The sequence below is a fragment of the Ursus arctos genome, unplaced genomic scaffold (assembly GCF_023065955.2).
Source record: "Ursus arctos isolate Adak ecotype North America unplaced genomic scaffold, UrsArc2.0 scaffold_14, whole genome shotgun sequence".
Taxonomy (NCBI): domain Eukaryota; kingdom Metazoa; phylum Chordata; class Mammalia; order Carnivora; family Ursidae; genus Ursus; species Ursus arctos.
Genome location: NW_026622808.1, coordinates 13,834,326 through 13,854,423, shown reverse-complemented (window position 1 = coordinate 13,854,423; position 20,098 = coordinate 13,834,326). Strand labels below are relative to the sequence as shown.

Below are 20,098 nucleotides of genomic sequence, written 5' to 3'. Positions count from 1 at the left end.
AGGGACAGAGGTAAACACATGACCTAGCAGACCCATGTTTATGGCTAGGAATGCTCTCAGAAAAAGGGAATGAAGCCACCAAGTTGGCTTGGTTCAGGTCCATATACAGAAAGGGATGTAAAAATGGGGAAACTGCTGTGATCCCGAAGCACAAAATGGTAGCCTGTTGTCCACAAAAGCATTAGATACACTAGCAGCCATTTGGCAGAACCCAAGCGTCATAGGTAGAGGCTTTTGTAGGGGCTCACAAGTCCCTCCTGTATGCAAGGGGGAGGTGCCTCAGCAGCAGCCTTGGCCTAAGTGGCATCCTAAAGCCTCCAAAAACATATGCTGTCTGGATATACCTGAACTGGCTTAATCTTCTATTGAAATCTGACTGATGCTCTCTCTACCATCTACTAATAACATATACCCTCAAACCCCAGAACATGAAACTAAAGAAACTGTTTTACAAGATAGGAAAAGACAATCAACAGTGATTTCCAGAGTCCAACCAAAGATAATAACCTTGTCTCTTATGACTTGATTTTGATTTTCTTTCAGAATCGATAAAGACCAGATTTACTGATGGTGAACTAAAAAGGGCACTTTTGCTAAAAGGGATGAAAATTGATACTGTAATGTTTTATGTGTCAACACTGCTATTTGCTGTAAAGTTCCCTATGATCTCCAGGAAAAAAAGAGATGGTAGGAACTGTAAAAAGTAGTTGGCCAAAAGGACACTGCAACTGGTTCTACTGTGGTGGTGGAGTGGAGCAGATATGTCAATACCCAGTCCTGGTCAAATAGCAGATTTGTTAGCAAAGTAAATGTTTGTTTTGATCCGTAGCTTTTGAAGTGATCTTACGCAGCAGCAGATAACAAATACTCTAGCATAAGATGACACGCCCTTTCCTTCATTCCAGAGGAGATTATTATTGTATGAAGCATGAATTTGGTTCTTAAATTGAGATACTTACATATTTTTTAAATTGTGGTAAAATACACAACATAAAATATACTATGTTAACCATTTTTAAGGGTGCAGTTCAGGGTCACCATGTACATTCACATTGTTATGCAACCATCAGCACCATTCACCTCCAGACCTGTTTTCATCTTGCAAAAGTGACACTCTACACCCATTTTAGAAGAACTCCCCAGTGCCCCCCATCACCACCCCACCACTGGCAACCACCATGCATCAGTCTTTTTGTGGCTGGCTTATTTCACTTAACATAATGTTTTCAAGACCCATCCATTTTGTAGCAAGTATTAGAGTTTCCTTCCTTAAGGCTGAATAATATTCAACTGTATATATACACAACATTTCATTTATCCATCCGTCCATTGATGGACACCTGGGTGGCTTCCATTCTGTAGCTATTCTCAATAATGCTGCTACGAGCATGGATGTACAAATATGTCTCTTAGTCCCTGCTTTCTTTCTTTCTTTTTTTTTTTTTGCTTTCAATTCTTCTGGGTATATACTCAGAAGTACAATTAGTGGATCATATGGTAATTCTATTTTTAATATTTTGAGGACGGCCATACTGGTTTCCTTAGCAACCGCACATTACATTCCTACACACAGTGCACAAGACTTACAATTTCTTCACATCTTCACTTGTTATTTTCTGGGTTTCTTAAAGTAGCCATCCTAATGGGTGTTAGGTGGTAAGACAGTTGCAATTTTAATTACCACAAACTTTTCTCCATCAACAAAATGAAAAGGCAACCAACAGAATGGGAGAAAATAATTGCAAGTCCTGTATCTGACAAAGAACTCACACAACTCAAGAGGGTAAGAAACAAACAATCTAATTTAAAAATGGGAGAAGAATTGAATAGACACCTTTTCCAAAGAAGAAATCCAAACGGCCAACATTAGGTTATCACACACAGAATGCGAAACATACACAGTGAGAAAGAACTGTCTTCATACAGTAATGCAGGAGACTCAGACACTCTTGCCTGAACACAACTCTGCCACACAGACAATCCCAGCCATAACCCACGTGGCCCCCGAGACAGACGCAATCACCTAGACTTTGAAACCTGCGATAAAGTTACACACACTCTCAGAAATAACGGACACTGACCTCCAAGAGGCATCAACACAGCCCAGACCCTTTGCACACTTCCCTGGCTTTCTTTTTCCCTTTGGAACTTATCACCGTCCCATACACCTTATATTTCACTTCTGTTTCCTTAGAATTTCAGCTCCAAGTGGGAATAGATAATCCCTCTGTCCTGATGACTGCTAAATCAACAGCACCCAGTTCAAAACCTAAATGCTTACTGCAAGGCCAGGTTCACAGTCACACACACCTTCCCCTGGGGGCTTTCACAATTTATCCTAATATACCCAGGGGCTCACATCCATTTGATCTGCCCAGAGTGAAGGATTACATTCCCCATACCAAACACTATAGGGTTCCGTTGGCCCCCAAAGGAATTCCCAAAGGATCCTTCAGCTCACCTGCTGGAAAGTGGCGATCACACGCAGAAGCCTCACTGTCTACAAAGCCCGCCTGCACCTACCCTAGTTTGTCTCCACGACCTGCGGCGGGCGGTGTGTCTTCAGCCTCTGCTACCCAAGAGCCGGCGACCCTCCCCCCCAGTCAAGACCAAACAGCCTCTAGGGCCTCGCTGTGCTGTAGGTTTCTGCTGGGAGAGGGCTCCTCACCCCCTGACATCTGGAGGGGGGTTCCTCCTTCGTTCCTCCGCTTTCCCCCGCATGCCCAGCGGCGAGGGGAGCCCCTCGCACTCCCGCTCAGCCACAGGGTTCTCTGCCGCGCTCCCCTAGGGTTCGCATTCCCGCCCCGGTCTCCCAGGGCCGGCTCCCGCAGCCGACCCTGCGGCCTCGCCTGCCGGCGGTCGCAGCCCAGCGTACTCACCACATCCCGCGGCTGAAAGCCAAGGTCTCTCAATCTCGGGCATCCGGTTTCTGGGCTGCAAGCGAAGACTTCGGGGACCCAGGAGCCAACCGCGCTGCATGTTGGGAACACTCTGGGCAGCAGGATGATTGTGTCTGAGGAGGCTCTTACTCTAAACTACGTTTCCCCAAAGGACGCGGGATCCGCGGTGGCTCGCGGTCAGGAAGTGAATACGGTCTGCAGCGGGAAGGTTCTATCTGGAGCTGTTGAGTTTGGATCCGAGGAAGCCCGTGACAGCGCATGCGCGACGCTGCCCGGCTAGTCGGCAGTCGTTAAGCTTCTCCCTTCGTCTCAGGGCGTGATCCCAGCGTTCCAGGATCGAGTCCCACATCGGGCTCCTCCACTGGGAGCCTGCTTCTTCCTCTCCCACTCCCCTGCTGTGTTCCCTCTCTCGCTGGCTATCTCTCTGTCACATAAATAAATAAAATCTTTAAAAAAATAAATAAATTGGGATGTCACTCAAAAGGATACCCCTAGCCTGCAGCTTACTTCACTTATTCCTTGGGTGGTTTTCCTTTTTACCACCCATACCTCTTCTCTTTGCTTCTATTAGGAAATCATAGTGGACTTGCATAGATATCACTATGCTCATCGAGGGGTTAGAACTGTGTGGATAACCATAAAGCTTCCTATCGCTTCTCAGCCTTTTGGCTAAGATCAAGTGTAGTATCTGTTCTTATCAGTTTAATATCTGATATGTCCTCTATCCAAGGACAATATATTAAATGGATTTCTGGAACAGGGAGATGTAATAGGAGCTTGCTCCTTCCACTCCACCTATCGACCTGGTATTGCAGTACTTCTGGGAATGGTGCACCCCAGCCTAATTAAAGGTTCAGCAGGCAAAAACAAAACAAAACAAAAAAACAAAAAACCCACCAGAAAGTTTCTTTAAACTATGGGGAAGTCTGCTTTTCTGTAGAACAAATCTCAGCCAATGGGTAGGAGCTCCAAAATGATAATACCAAATATATGAGGCCATTTCAAATTATTTCACGAGGATGTTCAATACAAACACCTATACAATATGCTTCAAATCCATGCGAACTGTCCATGTCCAAATATCCATGTCCAGTCTCACAAACATATGACATGCCCTAAAATTTTTAACCATTGCAAAAATGTGGCTGAACTATATCTTCACTTTTATGGGAAATATTTATGTTCATTCCATGAGTGGAGAATTGTTTCTGCATCACCACCCACTATTCACTAACACTTTTGAACAGTTCCAGAAAAGATCTAAGGCATATTAGGTGGCGTAAGTATACATGAATGGATGATATCCTCATTCACTGAGGCCTCCATCCTTCGTTCTTCATCCCCTTTTATCTCTCTTGTCATAGTTTATATTTTACTTCATTTGCTTTTATATTATGCAATGAAGCTTAAAATATTTTCCCATAAGAATCTTTTTATATCATTTGCTAGACTTATTTACTACTCAAATTGCTAAAACTATTAAGTTTTTACTATTATGAATAAGATGTTATATTGACAAAATTGTAACAACATACAAAATAAAATTTACTAGCATGAAAAATGCCTAAATTTGTATGCACCTGGTAAGATCGACTCAGAATGTATAATTCTTACGTTCCCAGTTACAAAGTTGATTTGCCAGCTCATAGTTGAAATATTTTAATATCTTTTCAGTAAATTAAAGAGATTGACATTAATATACATTTGAAAACACAATTAATAGGATATTTCTCAGAAACATTTTATACATTTATAAAGTACATAACTCATATGAAAACGGTTAATAGAATATTTCTCAGAAACACAGCATTTGTTCAACCAAAAACAACACACTGTGTCTAACCACACATACTCAATCTTAATAACGACATATCCTGAGGGGTTGTATTCAGTGCTGATAACAGAAAACCCACACAGTCTGCCCAATATGTCGGTAATGCTTCTTTATTTCACAGAAATACTGGGTCAGGGCACCTGCTCAATGATGCTGCGAGGACACAGTCCCATATGTTGTTATGGATGCACCGTTGCATCTGTTCTAGTGGGATCAGAAACACAGAAGCATGAGAAATAAGAGAATGAGGTGTTCACCATACAAATCAGACGTTATTCGAATATGTTAAGATCTAGAGAAAAGAGGTCAGAGCATTAGGTAACATCCACAGCCATGACATCCTAATCAGTGGCCTGGTGGACAGTATAGGGCTTGCAGGAAAATGCAAACTGTGGACATCTAACCATGGAGGTACATCCAAGATGGGAAAGCTGGTAGGGTGTCTGTGAATGCCCACCCCTCTGACAAAATGGAAGTCATGCAGTTGGTATTTGTTTTGAGGATACTTTTGATTGGCAAGACTGGCAATCAAGAAAATAGGCTGGAGATGGTGCCCACAAAGTCCCTGTGTATCTGCCCATCTCCTTAAATATTGGTGGCTCAATAAACTGAAAATTGCTTCTTGCAAATCTCATGCAAGCTGGGCTCTTACAGAATTCTATCATGGAACCATATAGAGAAGGCATCCTGGGAAATGTGGTTCCTAGCCTTACCTATGCTGATGGAACACAATCCAACAGAACCATTTCCACCTCTAGATTTCATTCTTTCTTAATTCAAACATATTGTCCACTTCCTAACCAGAACCCAGGACAAAGAGCATACAGCAACAGATGGAAATAATAGTGCATCTGAAACTATACTCTTTCAAGACCATTGCATCCCTACAAATTTCTGCCAACTTACATACTTACAAAATTGCAAGCGAGCAAAATGGAATAATGAAACTCTGGCAAAAAAAAAAAAAGGGGGGGGTGTTGAGAATACATACCTTATGTAAGCAAAGAAGTGCCAGCTTTAAAAGTTGTAGGTTCTCTCAGGAAGATAATAAGATGGAATATATGTAATGGGAAAGTGACACCCAGTTTGGAACACACTGGGCCAGTAAGAAAATCCAAACAAACACCAATGTTACATTAGTCTAAAGGCCTCATACTTACGAACAATTTTAAAAACCTATATAAAATTAAACCCAATGCATATTCAAAACACACATCAAATCACCCATGGCTGTATCACACTTCAAAATGGAAACAGAAATATTACCTGAATTCATGAGGGAAAAAACCCATAATATATCAAAATTCATGTTCTATATAGATGTACTTAGAATACTTGAGAATTTTCATGTCAATGTTTAGTTGAAAAAGATATGGAAATTCACTTGCTAGAGGTTCATGTTAAGGATGAGATACTGAGCAATACCATCTTTGTAACCTTTATAAGATTTCTCTTCTGGTGTGAATTTTCCAAACTGTTTTACACAAATTAATTTGCATCAGGTTTTCTCATGTTACTTATATTTATAGGTTTTCCTTTGACTATGAGTTCTCACATGACTATGAAAGGATTTGGGACAACTGAAAGTTTTCCCACATTTTTCACATGTATGAGGTTTCTCTCTAGTCTGCATCCTTATTGTTTTGGAAGGATGAGGGCCATTTGAAGTCTTTCCCGCATTGCTTGCAATTATAGGCTTCTCTCCACTGTGTTTTTTGACATGTTTGTGTAAGGATGAGGACCAACCAAATGTTTTCCCACATTTTTCACACTTATAGGGTTTTTCTCTAGTCTGCATTCTTAGATTTTTGGGAGGATGAGGGCCAATTGAAAATTTTCCCACATTGCTTGTATTTATGGGTTTCTCTCCAGTGTGCTTTCTGTTATGTTTGTGTAAGGATGAAGACCAACCAAATGTTTTCCCACACTTTTCACACTTATAAGGTTTCTCTCCGGTCTTCATTCTTGCATTTTTGGAAGGATGAGGGCCAACTGAAGGCCTTTCCTCATTGCTTGCATTTACAAGTTTCTCTCCAGTGTGCATTCTGACATGTTTGTGTAAGGATGAGGGCCAACCAAATGCTTTCCCACATTTTTCACATTTATAGGGTTTCTCTCCATTGTGAATTCTCACATGTCTCTGAAAGGATGTGAGCCAACAGTAGGCTTTCCCACACTGCTTACATTCATAGGGTTTCTCTCCAGTGTGCATTATCATATGTACTCGAAAGGATTTGGGACAGCTAAAGCCTTTTCCACACTGCTTACATTCATAGGGTTTCCCACCATTATGCATCATCACATGTACTCGAAAGGATTTAGGACAACTGAAGGCTTTCCCACACTGCTTACACTCATAGGGTTTCTCTCCAGTGTGACTCCTTATATGTCCAGTGAGGGAATGGGAACGAATAAATGTTTTCCCACAAAGTTTACATGCATAGGGCTTCTCTCCACTGTGGGTTTTCACATGATTCCTTAGGTATGAAGAACAACTGAAGGCTTTCCCACATTCCTCACACTGATATAGTTTGCGTCCAGTGTGACTCCTTTTGTGTCTCTTAAGGGATGAACGATGCCTGAAGACTTTTCCACACTGACTGCATTCATACAGTTTTACTCCACTTGCAGATTTCTTGTACAGCTTAATATTTGGAATACGGCTGATGGTTTCTCCACATGTATTACCTTTGTTACTTTCACAGAGTCTCTCCACTATATGACTTCTGCTAAAAACAGGGTGGGAGGAGCACATTGTTAATGGTTTGTGTATTTACCATTTATTAATATTTGTTAATGAATGCTAGGATTACATTTCTACCATTTTCTGTATAAATGTAGGGGTTTTTAAAAAAGATTTTATTGAGGGGCGCCTGGGTGGCACAGCAGTTGGGCGTCTGCCTTCGGCTCAGGGCGTGATCCCGGCGTTATGGGATCGAGCCCCACATCAGGCTCCTCTGCTATGAGCCTGCTTCTTCCTTTCCCACTCCCCCTGCTTGTGTTCCCTCTCTCGCTGGCTGTCTCTATCTCTGTCGAATAAATAAATAAAATCTTAAAAAAAAAAAGATTTTATTGATTTATTTGAGAGAGACAGAGTACCATAGCAGGGAGGAGCAGAGGGAGAAAGAGAAGCGGACTCCCCACTGGGCAGGACCCCAGGATCATGACCTGAGCTGAAGGCAGACGCTTAACCAACTGAGCCACCCAGGTGCCCCATAAATGTAGATTTTCTGTCTCGTTTGAATTATTTCAAAGTGGAATAAACTATCTGCTTTGGGAATGGGATTAAGCACAGCCCATTACTACAACAGCATTTCTCATATAGGGTTCCCTGATCATTGTTTCCCACTAAATTATCTTTCAAATGCTCAGTGTCTGAGTCACATGAAGGAAAAAAGGGAGGGAATGACTTGTGAATAAACAAATCTGGAGCTAGGTTTATCAGTTGTTTTTTTTTTTTAATTTCATGAAATAGTAAGATTCTCTACTGGGATATTGTGTTTTCTCCTAAGTGCAACTCACCTCAAATGTCTCCCCTCATTGTTGGGCTTATCTTCTATGCACTGGTCTTCCCAATTTTCTCCAAAAATGGAGGTCCAGTAATCATTTTTTATGAAGCTTGCTATTTTCTGTTCATTGGATAATTTTTCCCCAAAAATATCCTGCTGAGAAATGGACCCATTGGTTTTAAGTTGAGTGTCATCATCTAAAACAAAACAGTGAATAAATCTTATAAGGAAGGCACCTGTGACCAAAGAAATACATTCAGTTTAGCTGTTTCAAAACTTCACTACTAAGAGGCACAAGAGGTCAAAATAGAGGCGATTTATTTTTTATTTTTTAACAGATTTTATTTATTATTTGACACAGAGAGAGAACACAAGCAGGGGGAGCAGCAGGCAGAGGGAGAGGGAGAAGCAGGCCCCATGCAGAGCAGGGAGCCCAACATGGGGCTCGATCCCAGGACCATATCATGACCTGAGCTGAAGGCAGACACTTAACCAACTGAGCCACCCAGATGCCCCTGGAGGTGATTTAATATGCACAGAAAAATCACAAGGTTTCAAAACAACAAATTTCTCCATGCCCACAAAGTGACCCACGAATATATACCCAGACTGATGACACTGAAGAACCCTAAGTATTTTAAAGAAGGAAATACACAGGTTAGGAAAACACAGGTTAATATATAGATTTTTACTGTCAGAGAAACTGTTAGATTCTAGATCCATGACAGCTGTGATCATGCCTGCTTTATTTATCAATGTGTTTTCCTTCTTTATTCCAAATCTTGAAATAGGCTTAATGAATAAGAAATACTTACTCTTTAAATAACTAAGTGAAGGATTGATGCCTCCTTACCTACTGAGACCAGGTTCCTGAAGGTTTCCAGCATCACATCTTTATAGAGCCTCCTCTGAGCAGGATTCAGCAGGGCCCACTCCTCTTGGGTGAAGTCCACAATCACATCCTCGAAGACCACCGAGTCCTAAAACAAACCACATAATTGTAGGAGAGTGGGTGACACTGACAACACAGGGAAGGTGTACTCAAACGCATGTATAATAATGTTTTTAGGAGCACTGGCAAAAATTTGAAAACACCCAAATAGCCACTAGTAATAGAGTTAATAAAAAATAATGCTATATCCTTACAAGTGAATACAAGAGAGAAGTAAAGGTTAATTAACTATTATTCTTCGTAGAAGACCATGAAATAACTTTAAACAAAAAAAGTCTGACATAAAATAGCATGTACGCTGTGATTCCATTTACCTGCCTTATAAAACATCCAAAGTTATAGTGTCTTTATTTAATGATGCACACACAGGTGATAAAAGCATGGATATTATCATCACATGATTCAAGATACTGGTTACATCCGGAGAGGAGGGAATCACTTCCAGTGGAGTGTCTGGTGTCAAGAACTGTTTTAGATCTAGGGCTGGATTTTATTTTTCAGGTGTTTTTTTTGTTTGTTTTTTAGATTATTTATTTATTTATTCGACAGAGATAGAGAGAGCCAGCGAGAGAGGGAACACAAGCAGGGGGAGTGGGAGAGGAAGAAGCAGGCTCATAGTGGAGGAGCCTGATGTGGGGCTCGATCCCATAACGCCGGGATCACGCCCTGAGCCAAAGGCAGACGCTCAACCGCTGCACCACCCAGGCGCCCCTACAGGTGTTTATTTTTTTTATTATTTCTATGAACTGTCCAAGATGTCTTATGTGCTTTTCTGCAGTATGTTGTACTTTACAATGAAACTCTATAATCAATTAATATAATTTACCTGAAATCATCTTAAGAATTATAGAAAGCGATTTTATAATACTCAATGAAACACATGAAAAACACATACCATAGGGGAATCAATGGTAAGATGCATAGCCCAATAAAGGGTGTAGTTAAAAAAAGATTATTCAAAAAGGAACATACAAATAGAGTGAAGTTCATTATTTTCTGTCAAAAGAAGTACAAAACTAGGTTCCCATTGCCTCACTCCTGGTCAGCATTGTACTAGAAATCCAAACCAGTGCCGCCTGAAAATAAACAAATATGCAGAATTACAAAAGAACAGAAGATCATTGTTTGTTTGTTTGTTTGTTTTTTAAAGATTTTATTTATTTATGTGACAGAGAGACAGCCAGCGAGAGAGGGAACACAAGCAGGGGAGTGGGAGAGGAAGAAGCAGGCTCCCAGCGGAGGAGCCCGATGTGGGGCTCGATCCCAGAACACCGGGATCACGCCCTGAGCCGAAGGCAGACGCTTAACGACTGCGCCACCCAGGCGCCCCCAGAAGATCATTGTTATCCTTAGCACTAACAAGCATATGCATAGGGCCCCAACAGAACAAAAAGAACCAAAGAAAAAGATTTTTAGCAAGATTCTAGAATAAAAACACAAGATGAAAATATAACTCATTACCTTTCCATTTAATAACAACGCAAAGTTGGAAAAGTCATGTTAAAAAGCAAACACGACTGTATGGCAATATGAAATACCCTGTGCACCTGCTTTCCAGTGAAGCTGGTGAAATTACTTTTAAAACCATCGTTTCAAGCTCTGGAAAGAGTCCTGAGGGCATACAGCTGAGGAAACAGGTACTCAAGAAACTATGAGAATTCAGTAAGAAAAGTTAACAGTCTGGTATTTGAACCAAGAGCACTCTCCCTCTCCCTAGACTTCTTTCCCAGGCTGCAGCCAAAAACACAGACTCTCTGTCCCCACAGTTCCTAGTCAGAGAAGGAGGATGTCAGCATTTCTCGTCCTGCCCCAGTTAGCTGTTACTGAGTTTAAGCTCCAAGCAGGTACAATTGACAGTGAGGGCTCTCCACTTCACCAGCCCCCATCTGTGGAATGCGGGCTCTACAGTGGGTTCAGGGCTGATGAGAATACTGCGGACCTGACTGCTCTTGTTCTGCCTCGTAAGGCAGACGTTCCACATGCAAGAGAGGCCAGCTGAGAAGACATCAGGGAACTGCCCTTCCTCCACTTAATGCTCAGCTCTTAAATTGGCGTGTCACTCAGAAAGAAGTGTACCATTGTCCCCATCTCACTGCAGTTCCCTGGCTCAGAGATTTTGACAAGGCGGAAAAGCAGGCAGTAAAAGAGATAGCTCTCAGCCTCTTCCCAAAGAGCTGACTTCATTTGCAACAGAAGATGGAGAACCTTAAGCCTAAGGGTGCTCTCGAAAACAGTCCAAGCTATACTGAAAGGCAACAGGGGAGAGATTCAAGATACAGGCAAAACTGTAGTCCACCTTGTTTGCAAGGGAGAAACAGGGAAAGAGGAAGCTGGGAGGAACCCTCCAAGGGTCTGAACAATTAACAGACACTGACCTGTGAAACGATGCCTTCGAAGGAGTCCAAATTTGACTGGATTAGTCTATAGACCAATGTATGCACCCTGGCAGGTTCAAAACAATAAAGCAGTCAGGCGACAATTAGTGGAGCTTAACGGCTTAACCGTGGATAGTCAAGGAAAGAAAAGAAGAAAACCCTGCCAACACTACTGCCATCCCAGGGTGACTGAGGAGGAGGAGTATCAGAGGCTTAACACTGAAGGGGCTGGGAAGGGAATGAAATAGATTTGATTGAAATAATCCAGCCAGTCACCAAGCAAACACAAACAACAGTCACAGGCCCCAGAGGATAGGGGCTAGTACCCCAAAGTCGCTACAATATATTACCTATAGTCTCCAGTTTCCAATAAAAAATTACAAGGCATGCAATAAAAAGGACATTGTGATCCTTACGGCGGAAAAATTAGCAGGCAACAGAAACTGAGAGCAAACAGATGTTGGATTCAACAGAAGAAGGCTTCGAAGTAACTATTTCAAATACGTTCAAAGAACTAAAGGAAATCAGGATTAAAGATGTAAAGGAATATATGATGACAATGATACCCCAAATAATGTCAATAAAGAGAAATTATTCTGAATTATTCTAAATTAGAACTCAATGTCACCAAGATGTCATCTCCCCAAAAAGAAATCTGTAGTCTTTATAAAATTCCAGTTAATCCTCAGACCTCATGTTCCAGGGCCTCACAAAAACAACTTCTCCAAACCGAATAGAACAAATGTCCAAAAAAGACAAAATGTTCTTAAGAACAAAGTAGGGGCTCTCCAAACACATCAAGGAATTCGAAACCACAATAATCAGGGCAATATGTTGTTAGTATAGGGATAAACAAATAGATTCATGGAAAGGAAAAGAATCCTAAAGAGACGCCCATGTATATGGAAATTTGATAAATGACAGAACAAGCATCACAGAGCAGTGGCAGGAATGATGCACACATAATACATGGGGCAGGGAGAAACTGGTACCCAACCAGGAAAAATGCACTGTATTCCCATCTAGTCCATGAACAAGAACCACTTTATTCTATGTTTAAACGTGAAAGACAGGAACACCTGGGTGGTGCAGTTGGTTAAGCGCCCAACTCTTGGGTTCAGCACAGGGCATGATCTCAGGGTTGTGAGATGGAGCGGTCAGCGGGGAGTCTGCTTGAGATTCTCTTTCCCTCTCCCTCTGATCTGACCTCCACACTCTCTCTCTCAAATAAATAAATAAATAAATAAATAAATAAAATTTCACTCATTTATTTGAGAGAGAAAGCGAGAGAGCACACAAGTGGGGGGAGGGGCAGAAGGAGAAGACTCCCTGCTGGGCAGGGAGCCCAACATGGGGCTCGATCCCAGGACCCCAAAATCATGACCTGGGCCAAAATCAAGAGTTGGACGCTTAACTGACTGAGCCACCCAGTTTCCGCTCAAATAAATAAATCTTAAAAAAATAAGATTAAGAAACTGAAATGGTAAACCACAATTTGAGATAAAGATACTTGCAACATGAACAAATATAAAAGTATGCACGCAGAGTAAAAATTAATGGTCAAACAAATGAATAAAAAATAGGAAATGACTAAAACATGTATCACAAAAGATGTAAGACCACATACAAGAAAAGAGTCGACCTCATTGGTAACGAGCAAATAGCAAAATAAAATCTCAAATAGATCCCATTTCAAACCAAGAAGGGCAAAAATTACTAAATTAGATGATCGCAGGTGTGGACGGTCACATGGAACACACAAGCAGTTATGCACACGTGTGTGGAGAGTCAGCTGGTGCACTTCACTGGAATTGTCTCATGAATTTGAACGTGGCCATGATCTACAATCTAGAGTTTTCCTCCAATATGTGGCAAATGTACTACACATTTGACCTCCGACACTGAAACAAGACTCGTAGGAGTGGCATTTTTCATAAAAGCAAGAAAACAAACTTGAAAGACCCAAACCCCATAAGCACTGGAATGGAAGAATCAATTGAATGACTGCACTCTCAGTAGAATGTAAGAAACAGACTAAGGCAAAGAAGCAGAGGAAAGCCTTTCCAGTGTAATTCTGTTAACACTTATTTATTGCATTTCCCAAAGAAGTAAAACCAAGCAGGACACTACTTAGTAAAAAAAAAAAAAAAAAAAAATCGTAAAAGGTAAAGGTTTGAAGATTAAGCAAAGAAGCAAACAGTGGTCATTGATGGAACAAGACAGTGGTGCGTTCAGGGAGGGTCATGTCCGGAGTCTCTTATCACTACCCAACGTCCACTTACGAATCTAGGTGGTGAATCCACAGATGTTTACTCTGTGATTAGTTTTTAAGTGTCCAATAAAACTTTGCATACATTCTAAATAGAATAGAGTTCACCATGACAGTTAAAGCATTAATCAAGGTTGGAAAATAACACTCTTTGTACGTTTGCTTACCATGTAATAAGAAAAAGTCAGTATTAATTAATAAACTTGGGTAGAAAAATATTAGAATCAGATCAAGTGCCTAATTAGAGAGAACTGGTCGCATAAACTTGAAAATTAAAGACGTTTGACATATGAAAAGGTCTGCAGGACGATCATTAGAACAAATAAGAAAAGTATGTTGCCTTGTGTACATCATGTTACCTTTCCTATAACAAAAGAAAAACTTTGGCACTTTTCTTTTTATAGAAAGAAACACTGATAAAAATGCATGAGAAATGATTAAAACTGGTTGTCTGAGGGTGGCTGGGTAGGACTGGCGTGGACCAGGGTATGCGGGCAGGGAGTTGCCTTATGTTAGATGGTCAATGTTTTGCAGTTTTTATTATTTTTTTTAAAGATTTTATTTATTTATTCGACAGAGACAGAGACAGCCAGCGAGAGAGGGAACACAAGCAGGGGGAGTGGGAGAGGAAGAAGCAGGCTCATAGCGGAGGAGCCTGATGTGGGGCTCGATCCCATAACGCCGGGATCACGCCCTGAGCCGAAGGCAGACACTTAACCGCTGTGCCACCCAGGCGCCCCTGCAGAGTTTTTAAACCTTTGCATACATTATTTACTTTACATAAAAGAAATCTACATAAATTGTATTTTGTTTTTTTAAAAAATTATTTATTTTAGAGAGAAAGGGAGAGCACTCGAGGGAGGGGAGAGGGGGAGAGAATCGCAAGCAGATTCCATGCTGAGCTTGGAGCCTGACTTAGACTCTGCTGGGGGACTCAATCTCATGACCCTGAGATCATGACCTGAGCTGCCACCAAGCGTCAGACACCTAACCAACTGCACCCTCAAGGGGTCCCTCACACTTGGGAGTATTTTCAAGAATGAGTAGGATACTTCGCACATTAGGGGTTTGGACCTAACCCATTCAATGCACTATGATTTTCAAGGATTTGCATATGCAAAGGTAATTGTCCTCATATTGGTTAAAATAAGAATTGTCTTAGGAATAGTACATTTTAAATTTCATAACTCTATAGAGACAATCACTGATTAAAAAAAAAACTATGGAAAAAGTGAAAAATTAACCTGAGAGTTTAAATACACCCATCTCCTATCAGGATGTTGTCTTGTCAAAAAAGGAAGAAAAATGTCATATGCTTCCAGAATGCTCTTCTCTTCTATTTTATCTCTCAATCCATTTCTACTCACACAAGAAAATAAAAATCTTACACACTCAAACAGGGAAATGAAAAGGCCAAGCGTTTAGGGAGACTGGAGTCATACAGCAGCAATATTCGATACAGAAATCAGAAGGGAAGAAAACCGAACGTTTCCATCGGCTCAGATAAAGCCACTCACTGATCCACTGTCTGCAAAGAAAACCCTCCAAGTTCAGAAGGTGACCCATTCATTCACAGGCTTGGGGGCCAAGACTTCACTGCAGAAATACCAGTCTTCTGCTGGTCAGTCCCCGGTGACGGAGGGTAGGGAGACCTGAGCAGATGCAGGGATGAACTCTGGAGCCCCACACACCCTCCTCTCTCCAGCCTGCAGTGTGGAGTGCTCCCTCTCCAGGCTTCAGTGCTCAGCAGCCAGGAAAGTCTTGGCTGGAGTCAGTTTAAGACTCTACCCCAAATGCACCCCCACATTCATAACTCTTTCTCCAGGAGACAGACCCCCAAAAAGTCTTTCTCTAAGTCTGACCTCGATGGCCTCTCAGTGTGCACAGACCACGCTCCGATCGCACAACCTCCGTGCGTGCCCACCCCAAATATGTCATTTAGGAACAGCCCCAAGGCAGTGGCAAGCACAACCTCAGAAAGGGCATCTCCTCCAGCCACACACGTGTTTCGGTGCCCTGAAGCGGTTCTAGGCCCACACGCTCCTCCTCCAGATGGTGTGGGCAGCCTGGGACACAGGCACCGGAGAGAATCTCCAGAAAGAAACCATTTCATCCCCCCCCCTCCGTTGCTTGGCTGGCCTTGCTTAGCTTGGGGTCACTGGGCAGGGCCCCCACCCCCACTCCAGCTAGTCAGCCGGTAGCGTGAATCTCTGAAGTCCAGTAATACCAGACAGACTAGAATGATCCATGGTCATGAACTCCCCACCCTGTAAAGGAACAGCTGACATTTTCGGTGAGTCCTTGTAATTAACCAATTAATACGCCAGACGTTGTGTGTGTGGAAATGCATTCATAATGGGGCAGAGGGTTTCTCTATTTCCCATAGATTCTTTTCCCCAGTAGCATCCTCAAGGCTAAGGTCTGGAACTCCACTTGTCATCACCAAAAAGAAAACAACAGATGTGAGAAACTTAACCACTCGTGCTCCCGGAGAGAAAAAAGACACAAAAGAATTTTTAACAAATGCAATGTAAGACTAGATCTTCTTTCCTCCTCTGAAATTGACCCCTCCCTTGTTTCTTTGCAAATATCTTATCTAATCTTTCAAAGTCTATTAGTTAAGTGTATTTTACATTTACTGAAAAATCTGAGGCTTGAATAACCAAATAAATCTTTTCAAGGTGACAAACCCCAGGCAGGGGCAGTGCAGAACTGGAACGCAGACATAGATGACTCAAGGGTCAAGCACGGCCATCCTACCACGTGGGACATCCACCCCCCACCACCTGTTCTCTGAAACGCTCCCGGAACACCCTCCCAGAGGGCACTGGCTCCTGTCCCATTGCAGGTCTCCAGTGCATTTTGCTCTGCAGACTTGCACTGGCTCACTGGGTGGGTTTTCTCCGTCCTTCGGTTTTGCTTCCTTCACTGTGAAAACCCAGAGGGCAGGAACCCTTCCTCTTCCCCTCAGTGGCAGCATCTGGTCGGCTGACGACTAAAGTCCCTCCAGGAAACGAGAACTGGGGTTGGGTCACTTAGGGATCGAGGACCTACCAGGGGATCTCTCCGAGCCCAGGGCCCTAAGCAGGTCTCCCCAGACTTCCTCGCCCGCCCCGCCAAGGCTGGCCTCAGGGTGGAGCCGACCCGGGGCTGAGATTCCCCGACCCCGCGTGGAGAGCAGTTGCGCTCATCTGGTCACCCCGGGAAGTTCGGAGAACCCAGACCCACGCGCGGATGGGACAGGACGCCGGGACCTCAGCTCGCGGCCAAGGGTGGAAACTCGGGTCAGAGCCTGGACAGGGGTGGAGCGGGGAGGAACCCGGGCCGCGGCCACCTCCAGCGGGTACCGGCCTGGGGGAACCAGCCCCTCCGGGTGTCGGTCCGACCCCGCGCACTCACCATCTCTCAGCCCCGCTCCTGGCTCTCTCGGCGTCCTCGCCGTGACCCCGCGGCCCGTGCAGGTGAGAGCGAAGCGGATTCAAGACACATGCGGCCGCAAGGGGCAGGTGCACACTGGGGCCTCGGGCAATCTGAGAGCCTAGGCCACAAGGCGGGGAGCGCGCCCGCCCCCGGCTCTGATTGGACGGTGCTCCGAGCCCACGGATCCTGATTGGATAGTGCTCCGAACCCCGCCCCAGCCCTCCCACTTGGACAGGCCAACACCCTTGCGGCAGGGCCCCCGATGGGACGATTCGGCACAACTAGAACACACGTGGCTGGCCTCTTCCGGCTGGTCACAGTAGGGACGTTGGTATCCAAGTAGAGCTAGCTCCAGTTCCTCGAGGAGGACTTCGGCGTCCTCCCGCAGCTCGGTGGCACCGCATTTCCAGACCCCGTTTCCCCACGGAGCAACGGGGCTGAGACAGACTGAGCAGAGCTGGGCTGGGACAAGGCGGCCCGGGCCGGGAGGGCCTGGTATCTTCCAGGGGTCAGAGGTTGGCTTGGGACTGCAAGATCACCCACGCGTCTGTGTTCTTTAAGCACACAGGCATTTGACAGTGACTTCAGCGCGTGCGGCGCAGGGTCTGGGTACGTTCTGATGTTTGGCGGTTGACCCTGTGGAGGCCTCATCTGTGCTGCCCCAGCCCCACTCACCTGCTGCTTCGGATCAGGAAAGTCCGGCCGAGGAGAGCCGGCGCCAGCGGGAAATTCGAACCCTGGGCACAGGAACTTTTCTCAGAACAACCACAAGTTACCAGATGTGTTTATTAACATTCTCGGGCTCACATTTCACAGTAAAGAGAAATTAATTGCAGATCCATGTTTTAGTATGTCCCTAGAGACTCTGAAATGTGAATGGCTATGATATCCCTCAGGCCACTTAACTCTTAGAAGAAAATAGCAGAAGCTTAAATAAATTTGGAATGGACCCAGAAATTTAATATGCTTAACAGATTGAGTCAAAATTCCTAGTGCATTTAATATGCTTCCCTGTGAAGAAAATACTTACCAGTTTAAAAGCCAGCGGACGGAAACTCTATTGCTTATTTTATTTAAAAGTTGAAAAAGTTCATGTTTTATGGTTTTTAAAAAGTATTGTCCACTTTCATAAAAAAAATAGTGCTCAGAGACGTAGCATGTAGAAAAGAGGGTTCTCATTAAAAATATATTACTCATGGCACCTGGGTGGCTCAGTCAGTCAAGTGGCTGCCTTTGGCTCAGGACATGATCTCAGGGTCCTGGGATCGAGCCCCACATCATGATCCCGGCTCAGCAGGAAGCCTGCTTGTGTTCCCTCTCTCACTGTGTCTCTCTCTGTCAAATAAATTTAAAAATCTTAAAAAAAAAATCAGCCTGAGATTTAAAAATCTGCCTTAAAACTCTCTCCTAGCACACCCTTTAGCATTCACGTCCATTTGCCCTCTCCAAATTTCAATTTTATTAGTTCTTGTACATAGTCAGCATTTCTTTACGTAGAGAGAAGCAACTTCAACTACATTTTTTTCGCCCCTTAGACATACAAATGGTTTACAACTGATATATGCTTTGATTCTTTTCAATTGGAAATAAATTCCTGCAGCCCTTTTCATAGCAAGGTGCATATGATGGTATAATTTTGTGCAACCAGTTCTTTTTAGAGCTGGGCCCACACCCAATTTTGCTACCCAAATGAATGTAAAGGCAAGTTAAACGGGCCCAGTTAAAAGACTTGTGAATACTTCCAAATTGACTGAAACCAAAACTAGATAGGTGGTCAGATAATAGGATAAAACAAATATTTTTAAATTGTACTTTTTTTCACATGTAAATAATCCTTTAAATTTTTATAGTGTGGTATCTCATACTTCGAAAACATTGCATAAATGTCTTACCTTAAGCTTAAATATTAATACTGTATAAACGCCGTAGATTAGACATAATCCTCAATAGCCTTTGGGCAGATATTAGACTCCCAATGTGTCCGTCCTTCTTCATTTCCCTCCTACTCCCTGATGTGAAGACTATTGAGAATTTTACAGTTATTCTTCATAGCTTTGCCATCTTTTATTCATCACTAAGTAGTGTTTTGTTTAACTCTGCCCTCCCCCTTTTTTTTTAGCTTTTCATGAAAGGATATTTACAGACTTACCTGGAACATGGTCTCACCGGTTTCTTTGCCTCAGTCTGTTTTCACACTGGCAGGCATATGAGGCTGCGGGTCACCCAATTTACTTATCCATTCCAGTGTTTATGGTTTGGGTCCTGTTTCAAGTTTATTTTCCTCTTGTGAAAAACGCTGCTCATATCATTCCTGTTTCAGTTTCCAAATGACCATGCATAAGAAATTCTCTATACATTGGAGAAAAATAACTGAGTTGGAGACTGTGGATATTTTCAAATTTATAGGAAATGCCAATGAAATGAGTGAATTGACTCTCCCACTATTCTTGCATACGTTCATTTATTCCATGATTACAACATGGCAATTGCTGAATATTTGCCTCTAGTACATGTGAAAGAGGATTGCCTTGTGGTTACCTTTTCCTCTTAACTAATTATCAATGATATTGAGCACTTTTTGTCTTTCATCTGTGAAATATTTATCAGTCATTTTCTTACTTTTAATTCATTTGTATGTTTATCGGTTTCCTCTGATATCTTTATATACTCTGGACATGAATCTTTTTCATTTGTATGTACTGCAAATATTGTCTCCCAGACTGTGTTTATCTTTGTACTCCCTTTATTCTTCATTTCAGTGGTCTGTAGGTTTGAGTTTCATTTCTCATTCTCTTCCTTTGTAGCTTACTCTTTTCTCTTATATAAGAAAACTCCATAT

General features: G+C 42.8%; 2 protein-coding genes and 1 non-coding gene across 4 annotated transcripts in view; 1 reads left to right on the top strand and 2 right to left on the bottom strand.

Annotated features, from left to right (window-relative positions):
- The window catches only part of LOC123000187 (zinc finger protein 77-like), a 76,752-nt gene extending 73,732 nt beyond the window's left edge, over positions 1–3,020 (bottom strand). Inside the window, exon 1 of the mRNA XM_048227002.2 lies at positions 2,880–3,020. The gene's annotated coding sequence lies outside the window, so the exon portion shown is untranslated. The remainder of the gene's footprint in view (positions 1–2,879) is intronic.
- Positions 3,021–3,549: 529 nt separating this feature from the next.
- On the top strand, positions 3,550–3,740 carry LOC113243038 (U2 spliceosomal RNA). Its single transcript, XR_003312056.1, has one exon. It is a non-coding gene; the product is annotated as a U2 spliceosomal RNA (small nuclear RNA).
- An 803-nt stretch (positions 3,741–4,543) lies between these two features.
- Positions 4,544–17,395, bottom strand: ZNF556 (zinc finger protein 556). Of its 2 annotated transcripts, none has more exons than XM_048227003.2 (4): positions 17,239–17,395; positions 9,097–9,223; positions 8,257–8,440; positions 4,544–7,460 (listed from the first exon to the last, which is right to left on the bottom strand). In XM_048227003.2, the coding sequence occupies exons 1-4, from the start codon at positions 17,239–17,241 to the stop codon at positions 6,248–6,250; spliced, it is 1,527 nt and encodes a 508-aa protein (XP_048082960.1). In that variant the 5' UTR covers positions 17,242–17,395; the 3' UTR covers positions 4,544–6,247. The 2 variants fall into 2 exon arrangements, with proteins under 2 accessions (XP_048082960.1, XP_044233861.1); XM_044377926.3 differs by having other exon boundaries at positions 4,544–7,463; positions 17,239–17,379.
- Between the last annotated feature and the right edge of the window lie 2,703 nt (positions 17,396–20,098).